The sequence below is a fragment of the Lissotriton vulgaris genome, chromosome 12, assembly GCF_964263255.1.
Source record: "Lissotriton vulgaris chromosome 12, aLisVul1.2, whole genome shotgun sequence".
Lineage (NCBI taxonomy): Eukaryota > Metazoa > Chordata > Amphibia > Caudata > Salamandridae > Lissotriton > Lissotriton vulgaris.
In genome coordinates this window covers 727,969,023-727,986,156 of record NC_141700.1, presented here as the reverse complement: position 1 = coordinate 727,986,156, position 17,134 = coordinate 727,969,023, and the positions used below count along the sequence as shown (strand labels likewise).

General features: G+C 48.1%; 1 protein-coding gene across 1 annotated transcript in view; it reads right to left on the bottom strand.

Moving 5' to 3' along the window:
- The window catches only part of STAG3 (STAG3 cohesin complex component), a 1,294,449-nt gene that overhangs the window by 232,305 nt on the left and 1,045,010 nt on the right, over positions 1 to 17,134 (bottom strand). The window contains exon 30 of the mRNA XM_086945989.1: positions 7,842 to 8,044. Coding sequence (XP_086802115.1) covers positions 7,842 to 8,044 — 203 coding nt within the window. The remainder of the gene's footprint in view (positions 1 to 7,841; positions 8,045 to 17,134) is intronic.

Genomic DNA, 17,134 nt, shown 5'->3' with positions numbered 1-17,134 from the left:
CGGCGTATGGCCTCGTAAAACTCTAGTTTGAGTGGGGGGTCACTTCGGTTCCCAGAAAGGGAGGGAGGTGCAAAGCCGAACTTGGCTTCGGCTATGCAGAACCATGCCTAGAGCATCAGTGCCCCTTACCTCTATCGACGACAGACGACAATCGTGGCAAAGATGAAGTCCGCTTGGACTTCTTTTTCTTCTTGTGCCTCTTCCCCGAGTGTCCTTAGGACCTCAAGTAGGACAAAGAGGACTTTGTGCTCTGGGAGCTTTCCAGGAACCTCCGCGGAGTCTCGCTGGACGATGTCGACTGCCATGCCGCAAGGAGCTTCATAGTCCACCCCGCAAGGTCTTTGGAGCCATAGCCTGACAGTTCGAGCACGACTGAGTTGTGGTTGCACTCAAGACACCAGAGAAGGACGAGGTGTGGGTCAATAACTGACATGTTGTGGCTTAAACACAGTCTTCCTCAAAGCAATCCTCGCACACTAAGTTCAAAAAATTCCAAATTCGACAAAAAGTTGAGAAAAGGCCTGTCAAAAAGCGACAGAGGGGTTGCTGTTCCCGGAATGGCGCTTAACTGGCGTGTGAAGAAAAGATGTCTACGCGCCTTAGTGGCGCCTATATAGGAACCGCAATATCATATTGGACAAAAAGTTGAGAAAAGGCCTGTCAAAAAGGGACAGAGGGGTTGCTGTTCCCGGAATGGCGCTTAACTGGCGTGTGAAGAAAAGAGGTCTACGCGCCTTAATGGTGCCTATATAGGAACCGCAACATCATATTGGACAAAAAGTTGAGAAAAGGCCTGTCAAAAAGGGACAGAGGGGTTGCTGTTCCCGGAATGGCGCTTAACTGGCGAGTAAAGAAAAGCTGTCCACGCGCCTTAGTGGCGCCTTTATAGGAACCGCAACATCATAATCGACGCAGTCACATGGATCCGAATGGAGCCACCTGACGGCGCGAGCAAGGCGTATTGCTCAGCAAAAGTTTCTGGATCCAGCCTGATGCCTGGGAAATTCAAAGGGAAGGAATCTGCAGCTAGAAGTCTCTTTAAAATAGTAAACAATTACACAGACTCAGAGACTGAATCCAAGACCAACTGTTTTGAATGAAAATATTAATATTAAAATAGCAATATTTTTCAGGTACAGTGGAAATGTGCTTGCAAAAGAAGTCAGAATACTACAATGATACTGAAAATACTTTGTGGTGTCAATCAACAGTAGCAGTAACTTAGCAATCTAAACAACACAGTGCAAATAGAAAGAAATGCAATACAATCCTATGGGAGGAAAACTGTTGGGTACATTAACAGATAAGTACTCAACTTACACATCCAGTCTTTGGGGGTTTAGACCAACACCGGGCACAGGTCAGATCAAGGAAGGTACTGCACCACCAGCTGCACTGGGGCAGCCAGTTGCAGAGGTCAGGGGTCCAATGTTAGTCAGTGGAGACTGGGGACACCTGCAAGAGGTGCTGGTTGAAGGTACTTATTTGTGGTTTCAGGGCACAGGTCTGGGGGTTAAAGCAAGCACAGGGGGGCCACAAAGCAGCACCAGTCATACACCAGCTGCGGCAAAGGAGCGGCTGGGTGAAGGGTGAAAATCATTGGCGGGCACTCAATGCAAGCCTGTGGGAATCTTGTCGCACAAAGAGGCTGCAGGCTCGGCTCAGGAGGCTAGATGAAGGTGACTAATAGCTGGGCAGGTTAGTAGAGGTTTCAGTAGATGCCTTGGCACCGTCGGCTGGGCTCTCCAAGGTTGGGGGTCTTAGGATGCAGGGGTGCCTTTAGGTGACGGATTTTCTTTACAGGAGCCACTCACGGTTAGGGGGACCCTTTGTGATGAAGCTGCAGGCATCTTCGAAGAGTCCAGGAGAGGTCAGCCACTGACGGTGTCGAGGTCAGGATCGCTGGGGAGACTTCACCCGACAGGTGGGCCACTCAGACTCCGGCTGTGGGCTTCTGGTGCAGATTGAGCAGGAGCCGTGGTTCCAGCTGGATCTGGAGCCCTTGTAGTTTGATTCTTCTGGACAGGGCCACTGTCCTCGGGAGATCTGTTCTTTGTTGACGAGCAGGTAGTCTTCTTTGGGTTTCTGGAAGACGCTGGCCCCAGGCCGGTAGGGCTGGGGCCAAGTTAGTAGTCCTCTTCAGGCTTTGCTGCATGGTATCTTTGTCCCTCTTTGTAGGCTGCAGGAATTGGAGGATCAAGGTTCAGAGGTGCCCCTAAATGTGAAACCAGAATAAACAAATCCAAAATGGCCGAAACGCAGCACGATTACGTAATAGAGTACTCCGCGTGATGCGTAGCCCCCAGCTCTGCTCTCGCGTTGCTCTCGCGTTTGTTTAGACTCTTACTGTGTGACGCTTGAATACAGCAGTGACTCCGTTCAACCTCCAGTTCTCGAGGCAGGCCGCCTAAGAAATCCAAGAATGACGGAGGTTCTGCTCCACGTCGTCAGTCCGAGAGCACGCTCCTGAAGCCGGTAGGAACTTTTCAAACAAAAATACAAGTCTTAAATAAGTAAAAATAGAAATAATTCAGTCATTGAGTGTTGGTAGAAGTCCTCGAAACTGCGTTTTTCTCATTAAAAATGAAGGATCTTCATAAAGATGAATTTAAACTCCTCATGAGGTTATTTCCAAAAATTAAAGAAATCCATAAATGACTCCACACCTGTGCTGCTGTTGGTCTTTTCAAACAGATTGTTTTTTCCCTCGTCGCCAAATTTTGTTATAAAGTAGACAGGAACAGCTTGAATTTTGTAGGAAGATTTATTGTCAGCAGCACAGCTACAGAGAATGTAGCTTCTTGGCATCCAGGATCAGAATAACCGATCTGAATGCCTAGTAGCCAGATGTGTTCTAAAGAACACTCAAAGCATAACAAAAGGAAATTAAAGGTACAGTGTACATAATGCATGAATGAAAATGTAACAACTACATTTAGAGGAGTTACAGGCACTGCCAGGTAGTAGTAAATAGGCTACTTACCTTTAAGATGAATACACCCTTTGTGTGACCCCTCCCTTTGGGGAGTGGGCATCCCCTAATCCTATTGGCTAAAATCCTCCCAACCAATATGGAGGGTTTTCCAATGAGGGGGTCACTTAATCTCAGGACACCTTAGGGGTGGTCCTGGCTAAGAGGATCAAAACCTCTCCTGACTACTAATTTTCCTGCCCACCTTGCTGCCAAAAGTGGGGCTTGGTCGGAGGGACTGGTATCTCCACTAGTTGGTGAGGCCCTGGCTAGCATAACAAAGAGCAGGAAACCTTTGAAGCTCACTGTTGTGAATGCTGTTCCTCCTTGGGGGAAGGTGAGAAGCAACTCCACCCCAAACAGGCTTCGTTGCTGACCCACAAGAGCATGAGGGTTCCTACCTTAAGGGGTCTGAAACATGTCAGAATGTTGCAGGCTGGTGCAGACCAGTAAGCTCTGCACTAGGGAGTTGGTTGTTTTTCAGGAGGCATCTCGAAGATGCCCTCGGAGTGAATTTTACAATAAACCCAACACTGGTATCAGTGTGGGTTTATTGTGCTGACATTTGATACCAAACTTCTTAGCATTTAGCAAATCCATCATGGAGCCTGTGGAGTTTGTAATGACAAACCCCCAGCCCATTTACTCAATATGGCTTTACTGCACATACACAACACTTCACTAGCTCCCGGTGGAGGCCAGAATCAAATTCAAGGTACTGGTTTTAAAGCATAGAGCATTACACAACCTGGACCCAAGATAAATCAGAAACCTGGTGACCCCATACATCCCAAATAGGAGCCTCAGAACTAGCTCTGAACGACTCATAAAACCAACAGTTATCATGATAGCCAGTTGGGGAGGTAGATCCTTCTCCCACCTAGCACCTAAACTGTGGAACTCTTTACCACATGAGTCGCGAATCATGAATAAAGAAATAGAATTTTGGAAGTCAATAAAAACGTGGCTGTTCAAGCAGTACCTCTTACTTCCGTACAGCCTCAGCTAGAATCTTGTCTCTTAGCGCTGGGAAGCCCTAAGGCAGCCATGCACTCTACAAATCACAAATAATAAAGACAATATCTAATAATGGACAGGGTACTGAATATAGTGCACCCTGCACTAGCGTGGGAGGCCTGCTAGAGGGGTGGCTTACGTATGCCACAGGCAGTGTTAGTGGGCATGGCACGCAGTGATGTGTGCCATGTTGACTTTTAAGTTTTGTCTGCATCAAAACACACAGTCTGCAAAGTGCGTTAGATGAGGGGTATCGGAGGGGGGCACAATATATGCTGCAGCCCTTAGCGATCCTCTATGATCACAAGGCCCTTGGTACCATTGGTACCTTTTACAAAGGACTTACAAGTGGGTCAGAGGTGTTCCAATTGTGGAAACAAAGGTACAGTTTTGGTAAAGAACACAGGCACTGGGAACCTGATTAGCAGGGGACCAGTGCACATTCAGTCAAAGTGCATCAGATATCAGGCAAAACTTGGAGGGTAACCATGCAAAAAGAGGCACTTTCCTACAATTGGTGATTCCCATCTTGACGACAGGGAATGATTCCAGCATGTGAATCTATTACAATTCCAATAGTGGAGTACCTGGGTTAAATCCATCTTTCTTTTGCTCACCATGCCATCTCCGTTTGGACCCAGCCATAGGCAAATACAGTCTTGACCATGCTCCTTGTTGGAACAGTCCATTATGAACTGCCAAGCCAGGTCCTCTGGATTTAGACCCAGATCTCTGCACTGGGGTTGAATGTTTGCCATTGTTCAGCATTCCGTCTATCAATTGTTCTTTTTGCAAGAACATGGTTACAGCGCTTCGACAGAGAACTTGAGACTCCACTACACTCTGTTTGTTGACATACCACATTATGATTGTATTGTCTCTCAAGGTCTTGATTGACCAATCTTCAGGGAAGAAAGTAATTCTTTTAGTGCCAATTGAATCATATGCATTTCAAGCAGAATCTTTTTTTTTAGACTAGAAACCCCCAATCTCCAGTTCCTTCAGATGACAGGCTCATACCTTAGGGTGGAGGCATTTGCTACCACAGGCCAAAGCTGGTGAGGAGTGGGAAGACATCTGTCACAAGTTTCTCTTCCACACCCCACCTAGTCATATCCATTGAACTGTCCCTGGAGATCACAATGGTGTCCAACAGATCTCCTAGATGCTGCAACTACTGCCTTCGGAGGCAGTGTGGATTGATAGCCCTTGGGTACCAGAATGCATGCAGGAGGATGTGAGAAGCCAGTAGACCTAGGAGGAGCAAGACCTTCAGAAATGGAATCAAAATCACTTCTGGAAACTACAGAATCATAACCTTAATGTCCTGGATCCTCGGCGTAGGGTGAAAGGCTAGGAGTGATGTGTCCAGTACTACCCCCAATGAACAGGAAGCACTGAGAGGGCTCCAGGTGAGATTTCAGCACATTGGTAGAAAAGGCTAGGTCGAATCGCAAGATTACAGTCACCTATAAGTGGTCCAACGCTAGCTCTGTAGATCAGGCTGTCAGCAGACAGTCGTTCAGGTATGGGAATACCAGGATCCACAACTTACTGAGATGGGTCACCACAGCCATCACGTTTGTAAAGACCAGAGGTGCCCATGTTAAACCAAAGGTGATGACCGCAAACTGGTAGTAAGTGGGGCCTTCAATGAATCGCAGATACAGTTTGTGAGAATGCAGAATTGGTATGTGGAAATTAGCCTCCTGCAAGTCAAGGGACACCATCCAGGTTTCCTCTTTCAGCATCAGAAGAACTGGGCCAGGGATAGCACTTTGACCTTTCCTTGCATAATTAAAAGTTCAAGGACCTGATGTCTACTATTGGATGAAATTTGCCATCCTTTTTGAGGTCCAAGAAAGAGAATATCATCCCTGACCAGTTTATTTTTCTGGCACCAACTTTACTGTGTCTTTCTGCAGAAGGTCTACCACCTCCTTCTTCAAAATATGGAGATATACTTCAGTCTGATGGGAATCATCTGGTGATGAGCGTTCTAGAAATGTATGGCATGCCCCCTTTCTACAAAGTAAAGGATCCAATGATCCAAAGTTATGGCCTTCCAGGCCTGGAGAAAAAAGGATACCCGGCCTCCAACAGGTCTTGTGTTTTCCAATAAGGGTGCAGTAGAGCAGCTTCTCAGGTGGGGGAGAGGAGGAGGCTGTCGGTTAGACCAGGGGGACTCTGCCTTTTCCATGGCCACTATACTTCCTAAGCAGACGGTTTTAGGGTTGCCAGGGGATGGCGACCTGATAGATTCAACATCTCAAGCTGAGTGGAAGCTCTGATGCTATTAGAATTAGTCAGTCTCTGGTGCTCAAGTGGCAGATATTTAGATGGATACACATCTTCATCCACATTGGGTTCATCAAGAGGGTTGTAAACACTTCCTATCAGGGCATGCATAATGTCCCTGTAGATGGAGCCATGTGCCTGCTTCTCCATCTATGGCTGTTCCTCTAGCAAATGTTGAGTCTCCCTCCTGGATAGAAGAGGCATCTCCTTTGATTCAAGAAGAGAATGTGTTGTCTGAGTCTGCAGACTCAGCGCCCATAATGGCGCAGTCAGTATAGGAGGATCAGGGGCTGGTGACAATGTGTGGAGGAAAAGGTGCTGATGCTTAAGGAAAAGGTTGAGGCTTATGGTGGGTGAACTGAATTGAGGGAAGCCCCAGTGGCATGAATCCAAATGGCACCCCAATAGCTCCCGTGGCACCAACAAGAGCTGCTGAGGTTGTAGTATGCAATAGAGCTCAGCTCAAGGTTAATGAGTCTGACCCAAGAGCCTATAACACTGATAAGATTCAGGTCTGGTTCTGGTGTGGCCCACTGGGTTTGTAATAGAGGAAAGTGCTCAGCATAGGGCCCATGATGCTATAGCCCAGAGGGGAACTCATCATGAGGTAAAGTAAGGCTGCAGCACTGAGAAAGCCCAGCTAGGCATCTGTGACGTGTGGGTTCATGAGGCCTTGCTACTATGAAGTACTCAGTTTAGTGTCCAGAAGCATGGGTCAATACATAAGCTGTAATGGTTAAATCTCAGCTTGGTCTCAAATGACTGCAGGTCCCTGGAGCTGTAGTACTGAAGAGATCAGCCCACTCATGATGAGTGATGGCTCAAGGGCCCAGTACTGGAGAGATCAGCATCTTGTCAGTGAGCGTGGAGGACATAATGTTGAAGTACCAGAGAACTTAGCTGGGTTTCAAGGTGTGTGGGTTGCAGGAGCTGTAGTAGTGGAGAGTTGAGCTAGCTTTATGTTGCTAAATGTGGAGCTCATAAGGCTGTAGAGAGGTTAGCTTGGCACCACTGCATGTGCAGGTAATGACGTTGTAATACTAAAAACCTTCATTTTTTGCTCTCAGGCAATAGTGAAAGGGTGTGCTCTGAAGCCAGCATGAGTCCATGAAATTACATAACTTGAGAGAACAGCTATTTATTTTAAGCTGAAATGTACATCTATGGTCCACTAGACATCAATCCATTTCAGATTTTTAGGATAATCACTGCCTATGTTAAAGAGTTCCATTTTATTCATTTGTCTCATGGATATCCTCAGAGATGGCTGGAGCCTTCCTGCAAGCTTGTAGGACACCTTTGTTTTAGAGGTTCTAGAGCCCAAAAAAGCTAGCTTACAAGACGGAGGTTAGCTTACAAGATAGAGGCTAGCTTTCAATTATTGGACGTGGTGGCCAGGAAATGTGGCATTCTAATGTGGCACCAGTGAAAGACTGGCTTTCTCCCTATGAATCAAAAGCTCCAAGCAATGTTACCTGTAGTGTCGTAAAATGCAGACCATTCAATATGTCAATTATACAGTGGTAAAGAAACCATGCAAAGTGTCCTAACTCACCATCTATACGTCTTCGTTTGGCAAATGGAATTGGGCCCTTCTTCTGGCGGATCGTGGAGCCTTTGCTGCCTACTCGACTGACTACAGACAAAGTCTCCTCCTCTGTACTCAGTGAGCGTCTGTACGCCAGAAGTGGAATCCAGGGCTCACTGTCCTGCTCTATCGATGGCAGTGATTCGCATGTCTTTTCCAGATACTGTAGGCTGTAGGGGTGAGAAAGGAAATTAATGCAGCCACAGCAAGTACTGCATGCTAACTACACCATGCTGGCAAGCTAATTACAATGTTAAAGGAAGCCTAAGCAAGCAGTGGATGTTGGAATTTCACTTCAGGGTGCTGGAAAGTTAAGCAGGTTCAATGTGATCTTGCATATTCTTAAAAGTTAGTTACTCGAAAAGCTGAAAAAAACTAAAGCAAACAGTGGGTGAAAATTGAACTTAAAGTCAAGGGAACACCAACTGCTCAATGAGTGCTTAGGGAAGGAAAAGTTTCAGCCTCATCTTAGGATTTTCTAGCTGCATCTTTGAATATCCCTCTTAGGTGTTAAGTAGGTGACTGGGCTTTAGTAGTGCAGCCATTTTAGTTAGGATGGCAGACTCTGTAAAGCATATCTAAAGATTGTGTTCTCAGCAACTATGAGTGCACTTGATTAGAAAAAGCATGTGTAATCAAATAAGTCACCAAATCACTGGTTTCCAAGATAAATATTCTTTCTGTGCAAGTAGCCAGAAAGAGGTCTCTGCTCTTTTAAAATCATGTACTCCATATGATTAGGTGGATTATTTCCAGTTATTGATAACTTTTTTTCCTTGCCTCTGGAGAAAATAAGATGGACATCGTAACTGCCACATTCTTGCTTCTCCAGTGTTTCTCCCTCAGACGCAGAATGTGGACATACATCCTTCATGGGCAATCTAATTTTCTGGGCACTTAAAAGTCCTTTTTCTTTAGTTGACACAAACTCAATATTTCGTTTTTTACTCAATTCCCATGTACAATATAAACTAAACAGGCTCATAGCTATTTTTCCCCCCATCTACAGGTCCGCTGTTACCTACATGTTCTTTTGGGTTATAAAATCATCAGGGTCGTCGTAAAATTATTCTACTTTACTATATAAACTAGCAGCCCGCCCCAGCGTTGCCTGGGGCAGAAAGGGGCTGGGGGCAGTACACCCACTCCCGCCCCAACCCCCTCCCGCACTGACTCCCACCCGCCCGACTCACTCCTGCCCACCTCCCGCCCGACTCACTCCCGCCCCCCTCCCGCCCCGATGCACTCGCGCCCCCCTCCAACCCCGACTTACTCGCGCCCCCCTCCCGCCCGACTCACTCGCGCTCCGACATTTTCCTTTACCGCTGCCTCCTTCTTGCCTCCCCCTGCATCACACAGTCTCGCACTGAACTTTCCCTTTCCTTACCTGTGCCGCCGCTTCTCACTGCACAGCCGCTCGTCACTGCACCGTTGCTCCTCCTTCGTCGTCATCACGCACGTCGCGTCGTGGTCATCACGCACGTCGCGGCCAGCGCTAGGTCCCGGCCGGCGCTACTTTCAGGGGACTACTTTGTTTACAAACCTAATTTTTTTAATTTACTTCTTTTTTTTATTTATATAGCCTATGTCCATCTACACACCCTGACATTTTCATAGATGTATCGGGTGTGTAGATTGGCGCTGTGGTTCCCAAGTTTACCTGGCCAAAAGGTGCAAGTTCTCTCTTTATAATAGTAGTATAGATTGACAAATGACATTCATGGCAATTCAAATTCTTGCTCCCTTATCTTGCACAATATGGTTGGCAGCCCACTTTTTGGCAGGGAGCCTCAATATGTACGCTGAAATTATGCTGTTATTTAAAGAATGTCTGGAAACTGCCCCAACATACCCCACAAAGTGTTTTGTCCATTCCAAACTCATATGGCTGAGATACCCGCCACCCCCTCTCAACACAATCCCCAAAAGGAAGGGAAACCGGAAACTGTTCTTAAAGTTTTTGGATGTGGGATGGAGTGACCATCCCGGCCGTATTTATTAAAACAAAAGATTAAAACATTAAACGTTTTCATGTTATGTACAATTTCATTATCACATTACGATGTTTGGCTAACCTTAACATAATCTCTAATACAGAGGTTCTCCTAGCCGAACTAGCATCCTACAAAACATTCTCTAAGAATACTGAAATTGTACATCCTAACGTTTAAGGGCCAACGGCAAGGTCATAACCGGTGTCAAGATCCCTAACCAGACTTACCCCTCCCACTTAGGAGGGGCGATGGCACAGGGGCTTACCACAAGTGCAACTACTAACAATTTCCCTTGACTTGACGGGGGCACTTAAGACTCGACGCCATTTAAAGGTCGTTCGAACACTTGTGTGTGGTATCTAGAAGGTATCGTTGACCTCTCCCCACCCCACACAACTTACCGCATCTGCCGTCGCAGATGACACTAGCCCCGGGAAATTCCCCAGGAGGGGGCTGTAACCCCTCCTACAAAGGAAGGGGCCTTGACCGCCTTTCCTTTACTTCCGGCGACCCGCCCTTAGACGGGACCGCCTCCCCACTGAGGGGCCAATGGCCACCTCTCCCGAGCGCTCCCATCCGTGTTGGGTGACGCCCACTCATAGGGATCTACCAATTAGTGCTCACCGATCATGACCTTACCGCCTACCAAAAAATAAATACGACAGTTCTTCAACCTATGAAAACATTGGTCGCTACGACCGAAGGAACATGCTAAAAATGCAACATCACATCAAATCACTTTAATCATAACAACCTAAACGATATTCACCATCTTTATTAACTACAAACTGCTACTGTTATAGCCTGTAAACGAAACGGAAAAACAAACTTATCAATTCACTTTATTGCACAACAACTTTGCTGTCCTCAGGGGCTGGTGGGTGGGTCAAAATTGGCTCTTCGTTCCGTCCCGAGCTCACGTGTAGCGAGGAGGTGCAGCTTCGGAGCACAAGAACAAGAGGACGTCTTCTGGTCTTGCGCCTTCTTTTATCCGTCTTCAGGGCGGGCGAAAACCCGCCCCTGCCCGCCCCGGGGGCGTGGCTGGCTGCGTCGGTGTCTAGGCCAGCCCACTCTAGGGCGGGAAAAGGCGCGCCCCGGCTACGCCGCTTCGGGCATACCAGCCGAGACGCGCCTCCCGCCCAAAAATGGCTTCCCGGGGGGATCGAGGCACTCATCCATACGTTCGGGGGGACCGAGTGGTCGCCCCTTTCCATATGGCTGAGATACCCGCCACCCCCTCTCAACACAATCCCCAAAAGGAAGGGAAACCGGAAACTGTTCTTAAAGTTTTTGGATGTGGGATGGAGTGACCATCCCGGCCGTATTTATTAAAACAAAAGATTAAAACATTAAACGTTTTCATGTTATGTACAATTTCATTATCACATTACGATGTTTGGCTAACCTTAACATAATCTCTAATACAGAGGTTCTCCTAGCCGAACTAGCATCCTACAAAACATTCTCTAAGAATACTGAAATTGTACATCCTAACGTTTAAGGGCCAACGGCAAGGTCATAACCGGTGTCAAGATCCCTAACCAGACTTACCCCTCCCACTTAGGAGGGGCGATGGCACAGGGGCTTACCACAAGTGCAACTACTAACAATTTCCCTTGACTTGACGGGGGCACTTAAGACTCGACGCCATTTAAAGGTCGTTCGAACACTTGTGTGTGGTATCTAGAAGGTATCGTTGACCTCTCCCCACCCCACACAACTTACCGCATCTGCCGTCGCAGATGACACTAGCCCCGGGAAATTCCCCAGGAGGGGGCTGTAACCCCTCCTACAAAGGAAGGGGCCTTGACCGCCTTTCCTTTACTTCCGGCGACCCGCCCTTAGACGGGACCGCCTCCCCACTGAGGGGCCAATGGCCACCTCTCCCGAGCGCTCCCATCCGTGTTGGGTGACGCCCACTCATAGGGATCTACCAATTAGTGCTCACCGATCATGACCTTACCGCCACAGGTCCGGATAGTTGACCGGCTATCCGGACCCCCCACAAAACTCCTACCTAAAGGTCATGTTCCAAAGATTTTAACCAGGCTAGGAAGTCTCCTATGAGTAACTCATTCCCCGCCCTCGACAAATGCACACCATCCCCCAGATACATACTGTCATCATTAATACAATTATGCGAGATCGAATGCAATGCCTTGGAACGGAACAACCTACTCACTTTGTTATTCAATTTTCTAACCGAATGATTCAAAGCAGGGATCGAGATAGCCCCCCGCCACACTTTTCGTGGGATCATATGAGACCATGCGATTAAGCACCCCGGAACTCTCCTCGCTAACCAACTTACCGTGGAAAGCATAGCCTCCAGGAGAAGTCGTCTACCGGTGGTGACCAAATCATTGCCCCCCAAATGCACTATGACTATGGACGGCGGTGACCTCATCCGCTCTAACAAGCCCTCAAAAAATTCCTGAAACTGGTCAATACAGAGACCGCCCCTTCCGTAGAAGGACACTCTGTACCCGTATTCCTCAGGTACGTGAACCATGTCACCTGCTTTGAATACGTCTGCAGCCCGTCTCACGTATGAGTGGCCCACGACCCAAACCTCCTTCCTCACAGCCGGTGACGTGCGACCGCTGACCTGGTGTTGGGTCGACTGCTCAGTCTGCCCTGCCGCGTAGGCTTGCGCAACTGAAAACAAACAAAAACAAGAGGCGTGAGTACATGATTACAGTTTCACAACATGTGCAATCGCACGTACCTCTTATAACAATTGGAGGACCAGCGCCCCACACGTTTCACTTGTTCTACATTAAGACCTCTGGCTGTAGCTTCAGTGGCAGCCCCTATACGAAAGGAGTGGGTCCCAAATTCGCCCGGGTCCAAGCCCGCTGCAGCAATGGCCATTGCAAGCACCCGTTGAAACTGAAACCTCGTCAGCGGGGTGGCGTCTGCATGCCTCAACAATGTCCCTCCCCATGATGCCACCCTTCGTGCTAGGTAATCTTCTAAGCACTGTACCGGACACATGGATGAGTCGAGGTTCCTGCGGATGATCGTGCAGTCCCCTCTCCCATCTTGGTCAGTCTTGGACCTGAGAAAGGAGACAATCATCGCATCACCCCTGATCTGGACATGCTCCCTGCACAAGCCCCCCGTCACGTCCCGCTTGTTCCTTGCAACCAGCTCACTAACTCTCATAGCCCCGTGAAATGCCAGCGTAAATGCAGTCCGGAACAAACAGGTCTCGAACGGGGACGAGCATGTGTTCGGGAGCGTGACCAGTAACTGGGACAACCTGTCTAGACCTATCGGTCGTCGTACATCTACTCTGCGACCCTCTAGACGTTGCCACCCACGTAGCGCTTTTTGTACCGTGAAAGACGCTGTTGGGTCCAGGATGCCATGGGCCCTGGCAACAAAGGAAATGGCGGCACGATGCCTTTGGGCCGTAGCCACCGATTTCCCAGCCCTACGTAAGGACATCAGAAAAAGTACTACCAACTCCTCCTGACCCCAAAGTCCTCCTCTCTCTGCCCCCAAAAAGGCTAAATAGGCCTGGAACGCCCCTTCATATGCCTTCCTTGTCCTGGGTGCTAGACTCTCTCCCACGAGGTGACGAAGTTCGGGGCACCGAGAGACCAGAGAGCTTCGGGGAAGGGTGCCGGCTCCGGGTCCGCTGAAGGAAGGAAACCCGAGAAAGCCTGCATGTGAAAACGAGACAGTGCATCAGCAGCCTGATTCATCACCCCTGGGACATGTTTTGCTCTGAATACTACGTTCAGTTGCATACACAGTAAGACAATTTCTTTGAGGAGCCTCAAAATCAACTTACAACGGGCTGCCTGACTATTGATGCATTCTACCACGGTCATATTGTCGGACCAGAACACAACAGAATGATCTCTGAACCCTTCTGGCCAGGTTCTCAGGGCCACCAGAATGGGAAATAGTTCGAGGAAAGCGATGTTACTTGTCAGCCCCTTCTCGTGCCACCATAGGGGCCACTTTTGTGCCGACCATTTTGTGCCGAAGATGGCGCCAAAACCTACGCTTCCTGCTGAGTCTGTCCATAGCCCAAGCTCTTCAGAGGAGACGGCTGGCTTGTTCCAGACGACCCGGCCATTGAAGTCCGCCAAGAATGCTAACCAAATCCGCATGTCCTGGCGGACCTCGGCCGATAACCTTGTGCGATGATGACCCTCCTTTAAGCCAACCATCGCTTGGGCAATTGAGCGGGAAAAGGGGCGAGCCATTGGTATCACCCTCAAGGCAAAGTTCAACTTTCCCACTAACTGTTGCAACTGATGCAGTGTAACTTTGGATGCCTTTAAACATACTTGGAGGGCTGCCCTGAATTTCGACACTTTGCTAGCTGGTAAACGGAAGCACCCCTCCCTTGAGTCCAACTCGATCCCCAAAAACTCGAGGCAAGTCGTGGGACCCATAGTTTTACCTGGTGCCAATGGCACGCCAAGATGATCCATTAACACACAGAATTCAGCTAAGGCCCGGGCACATTCGGAAGTACCGGCGGGGCCAAGGAACAGAAAATCGTCAAGGTAGTGCATTACATTTCGGAAACCCGTTTTCTTAGTGAACACCCATTGCAGGAAAGTACTGAATTGCTCAAAGTAAGCACATGATATAGAGCATCCCATTGGCATACACCTATCCATGTAAAATGACCCCTGAAACCCGAATCCCAGAAGACGCTGATCGTCTGGGTGTACCGGAAGCAACCGGAACGCTGACTCGATATCAGATTTCGCCATCAACGTCCCGTGCCCCAGGCGATTCAAGATGGCTACCGCCTCATCAAAAGATGCGTATCGCACCGAACAAACTTCTGGCTCAATTGCGTCGTTCACCGAAAGACCATATGGAGAAGATAGATTATGAATCAAACGAAACTCACCCGGGTCCTTCTTGGGGACCACCCCTAACGGAGAACAAACGAAATCCGGTACCGGGGGCTCACTAAACGGGCCGGCGACCCGTCCCCGGCTAACCTCTTTCTGAATTTTTTCTTGCACTACAGATGCATGTTGTAAAACGGAAAGTTGATTTTTGCACATCCCTACACCCTGAAAGTCCCCTACCGGGATGCGGAAACCATGTGTAAAACCGTTCCGCAGCACCCCGGCAGAAGTGCGATCCGGGTATTCGCTGAGCCAGGGAATCATTGCCAAGGTATCAATCGGGGTTGGTAAAGGCGCCCCTCGGCCTAGCTTAGACCTGTTTGGCGCCTCCCTTACCCCCATTCTCACTCGTTCTGGCTCTGCACGATGACTCAGGATGGGACGACCCACACGTACTACACTCATGTTTGAATTTACACGATCCCGGAGGCCTGGTACACTTCCCCTTGTTAAAATTAAAACAGAAACCCTTTCTCCCTGTATTGCCTGCGGGCCTCGACTGGTCGTCGGTGCTCGTACTTGGTCGAAAGGGCGTCCCCACATTTTGGCGGGAGTAATCAACAACAGTGCTCCCGACCAATGGCATTCTTAACATTCCCGATTCTTTCATCTTATCCCATGTTAAAGAATCGTAACAATCCCAAGTCAAACCCTTGTTATGTTCCTTTTCTTTCCTGAACAAATTGTCATAACAAAACCAATGGTTACCTTGATGATGCAGGATCTAGCCGCAGATTCCTTACTTTAGAATCCTACCCAGGCGCTGGACTGGATCCGGAAATGTTTTCCCACAGCCCGTCCGAGGGCGTTGCGTGACTCCGTCACTACTTCGTCCACCGGATGGGAGGCCAAAAGAGACCATATAACTCCCTCGTCAACGCGCTGTCAGTTTCTTCCATAACTAGTTTTCGCACTTGAAACGCAGAGCCACATAAGGAAACTGTCTATTGAACAGTGTGCTAAAACAAAAAACACTCATGTGTGAAATATTTACTGAATTCCTAACCATAAGTCAGTATATGAATCCTCTTTTTTTATTTTTTATCACAATGTGAAAGACCAAAACAAACCAATTGAGTCCCAAAAGGACTCAGTTCTCAGAGCTGGGAATATTGAAGGAGCCGTTAAGGAATCTGCGGCTAGATCCTGTCTCTACCAGATAATGCATTACTGAAGGTAAGTAACTTGTTCATCTGATAGACAAATCTAGCCGCAGATTCTATACTTTAGAATCAAATGCCAAAAGTCATACCTTCCCCGGAGGACAGTCTGCGAACTGCAACCAAGCAAAGTCTCTTACTAAGACCAGCCTGGTCCAGAACAAGAGAAAAGGCCAAAAATGTATGATAATGTGGGTGAGCAGAAACAATCCCTACTATATAAAGTTCCCTAGAAGGGGCTATTTAAACCATGAGACTAACATACCCCTGTCAGTAAGACAAAACTGCTTTAGAAGTTCTCACCTCACTATAACTGTGGACAGAACCACAGTACCACAAATTATAAGACAATAAAAACATGGGAAAAATATTACCCATGACAATAAGACTTTATCCATGAACCTTTGGTTACACACTGACGTCCGAACAGCATGTTCAAACAAGCGCAATTCATAACAGCTGGCCGTGCCACTGAACTACACCTATAAAAAATATAGGGTCAGGACTGCTTCGTAAACTACACAGAGAAAATCCATCCCCGTGGAGAAAAATGTTGATATAAAAAAAGAATTCATGAAAACTGTAGCCTCTAATGATATAGAAGCAGACTCCGGTCAGAACTGGTCGCTCCACTCGCAGCTCGTCCCAGCCATCTGTGCCAGCGACCTGCACTCTGCCCTGCTATCTGTGCCAGCGACCTGCTATCTGTGCCAGCGACCTGCATTCTGCCCTGCTATCTGTGCCAGCGACCTGCATTGTGCCTGGTATCGTTGCCTGCATTGATTACAATTGTGGCCGCTATTTGTGCCTGCGACCGCATTCTGTGCCATTGATTGTGCCAGTGATTATTTTTTGTGCCCACGACCTCCTTTGTGCAAGTGATCTCGCCCAGCATTGATATTTGATATTTGATATTTATGGGTATTTGTATAGCGCAAACTTTCGCTCCGGAAGGAGCATCTTGGCGCTGAGCATGCGTGTAGATGATACGTGGTGGGAATCTGGGTCTAGATGGCTGCCAGTACAGAGGTGTCTGATTGTTGGTACACCCATGTCTTAAGGAGTTTCCTAAAGAGACTCTCCTTTTCGATTAGTCTGAGGTTAACGGGCAAGTTGTTCCATGCCCTTGCTGCCAGGACGGTGAAGGTTTTCCCACCCCTAGTTTTATACTTGAACTTCGGGATCGTGATGAGATTGGTCCCAGAGGATCTCAGACC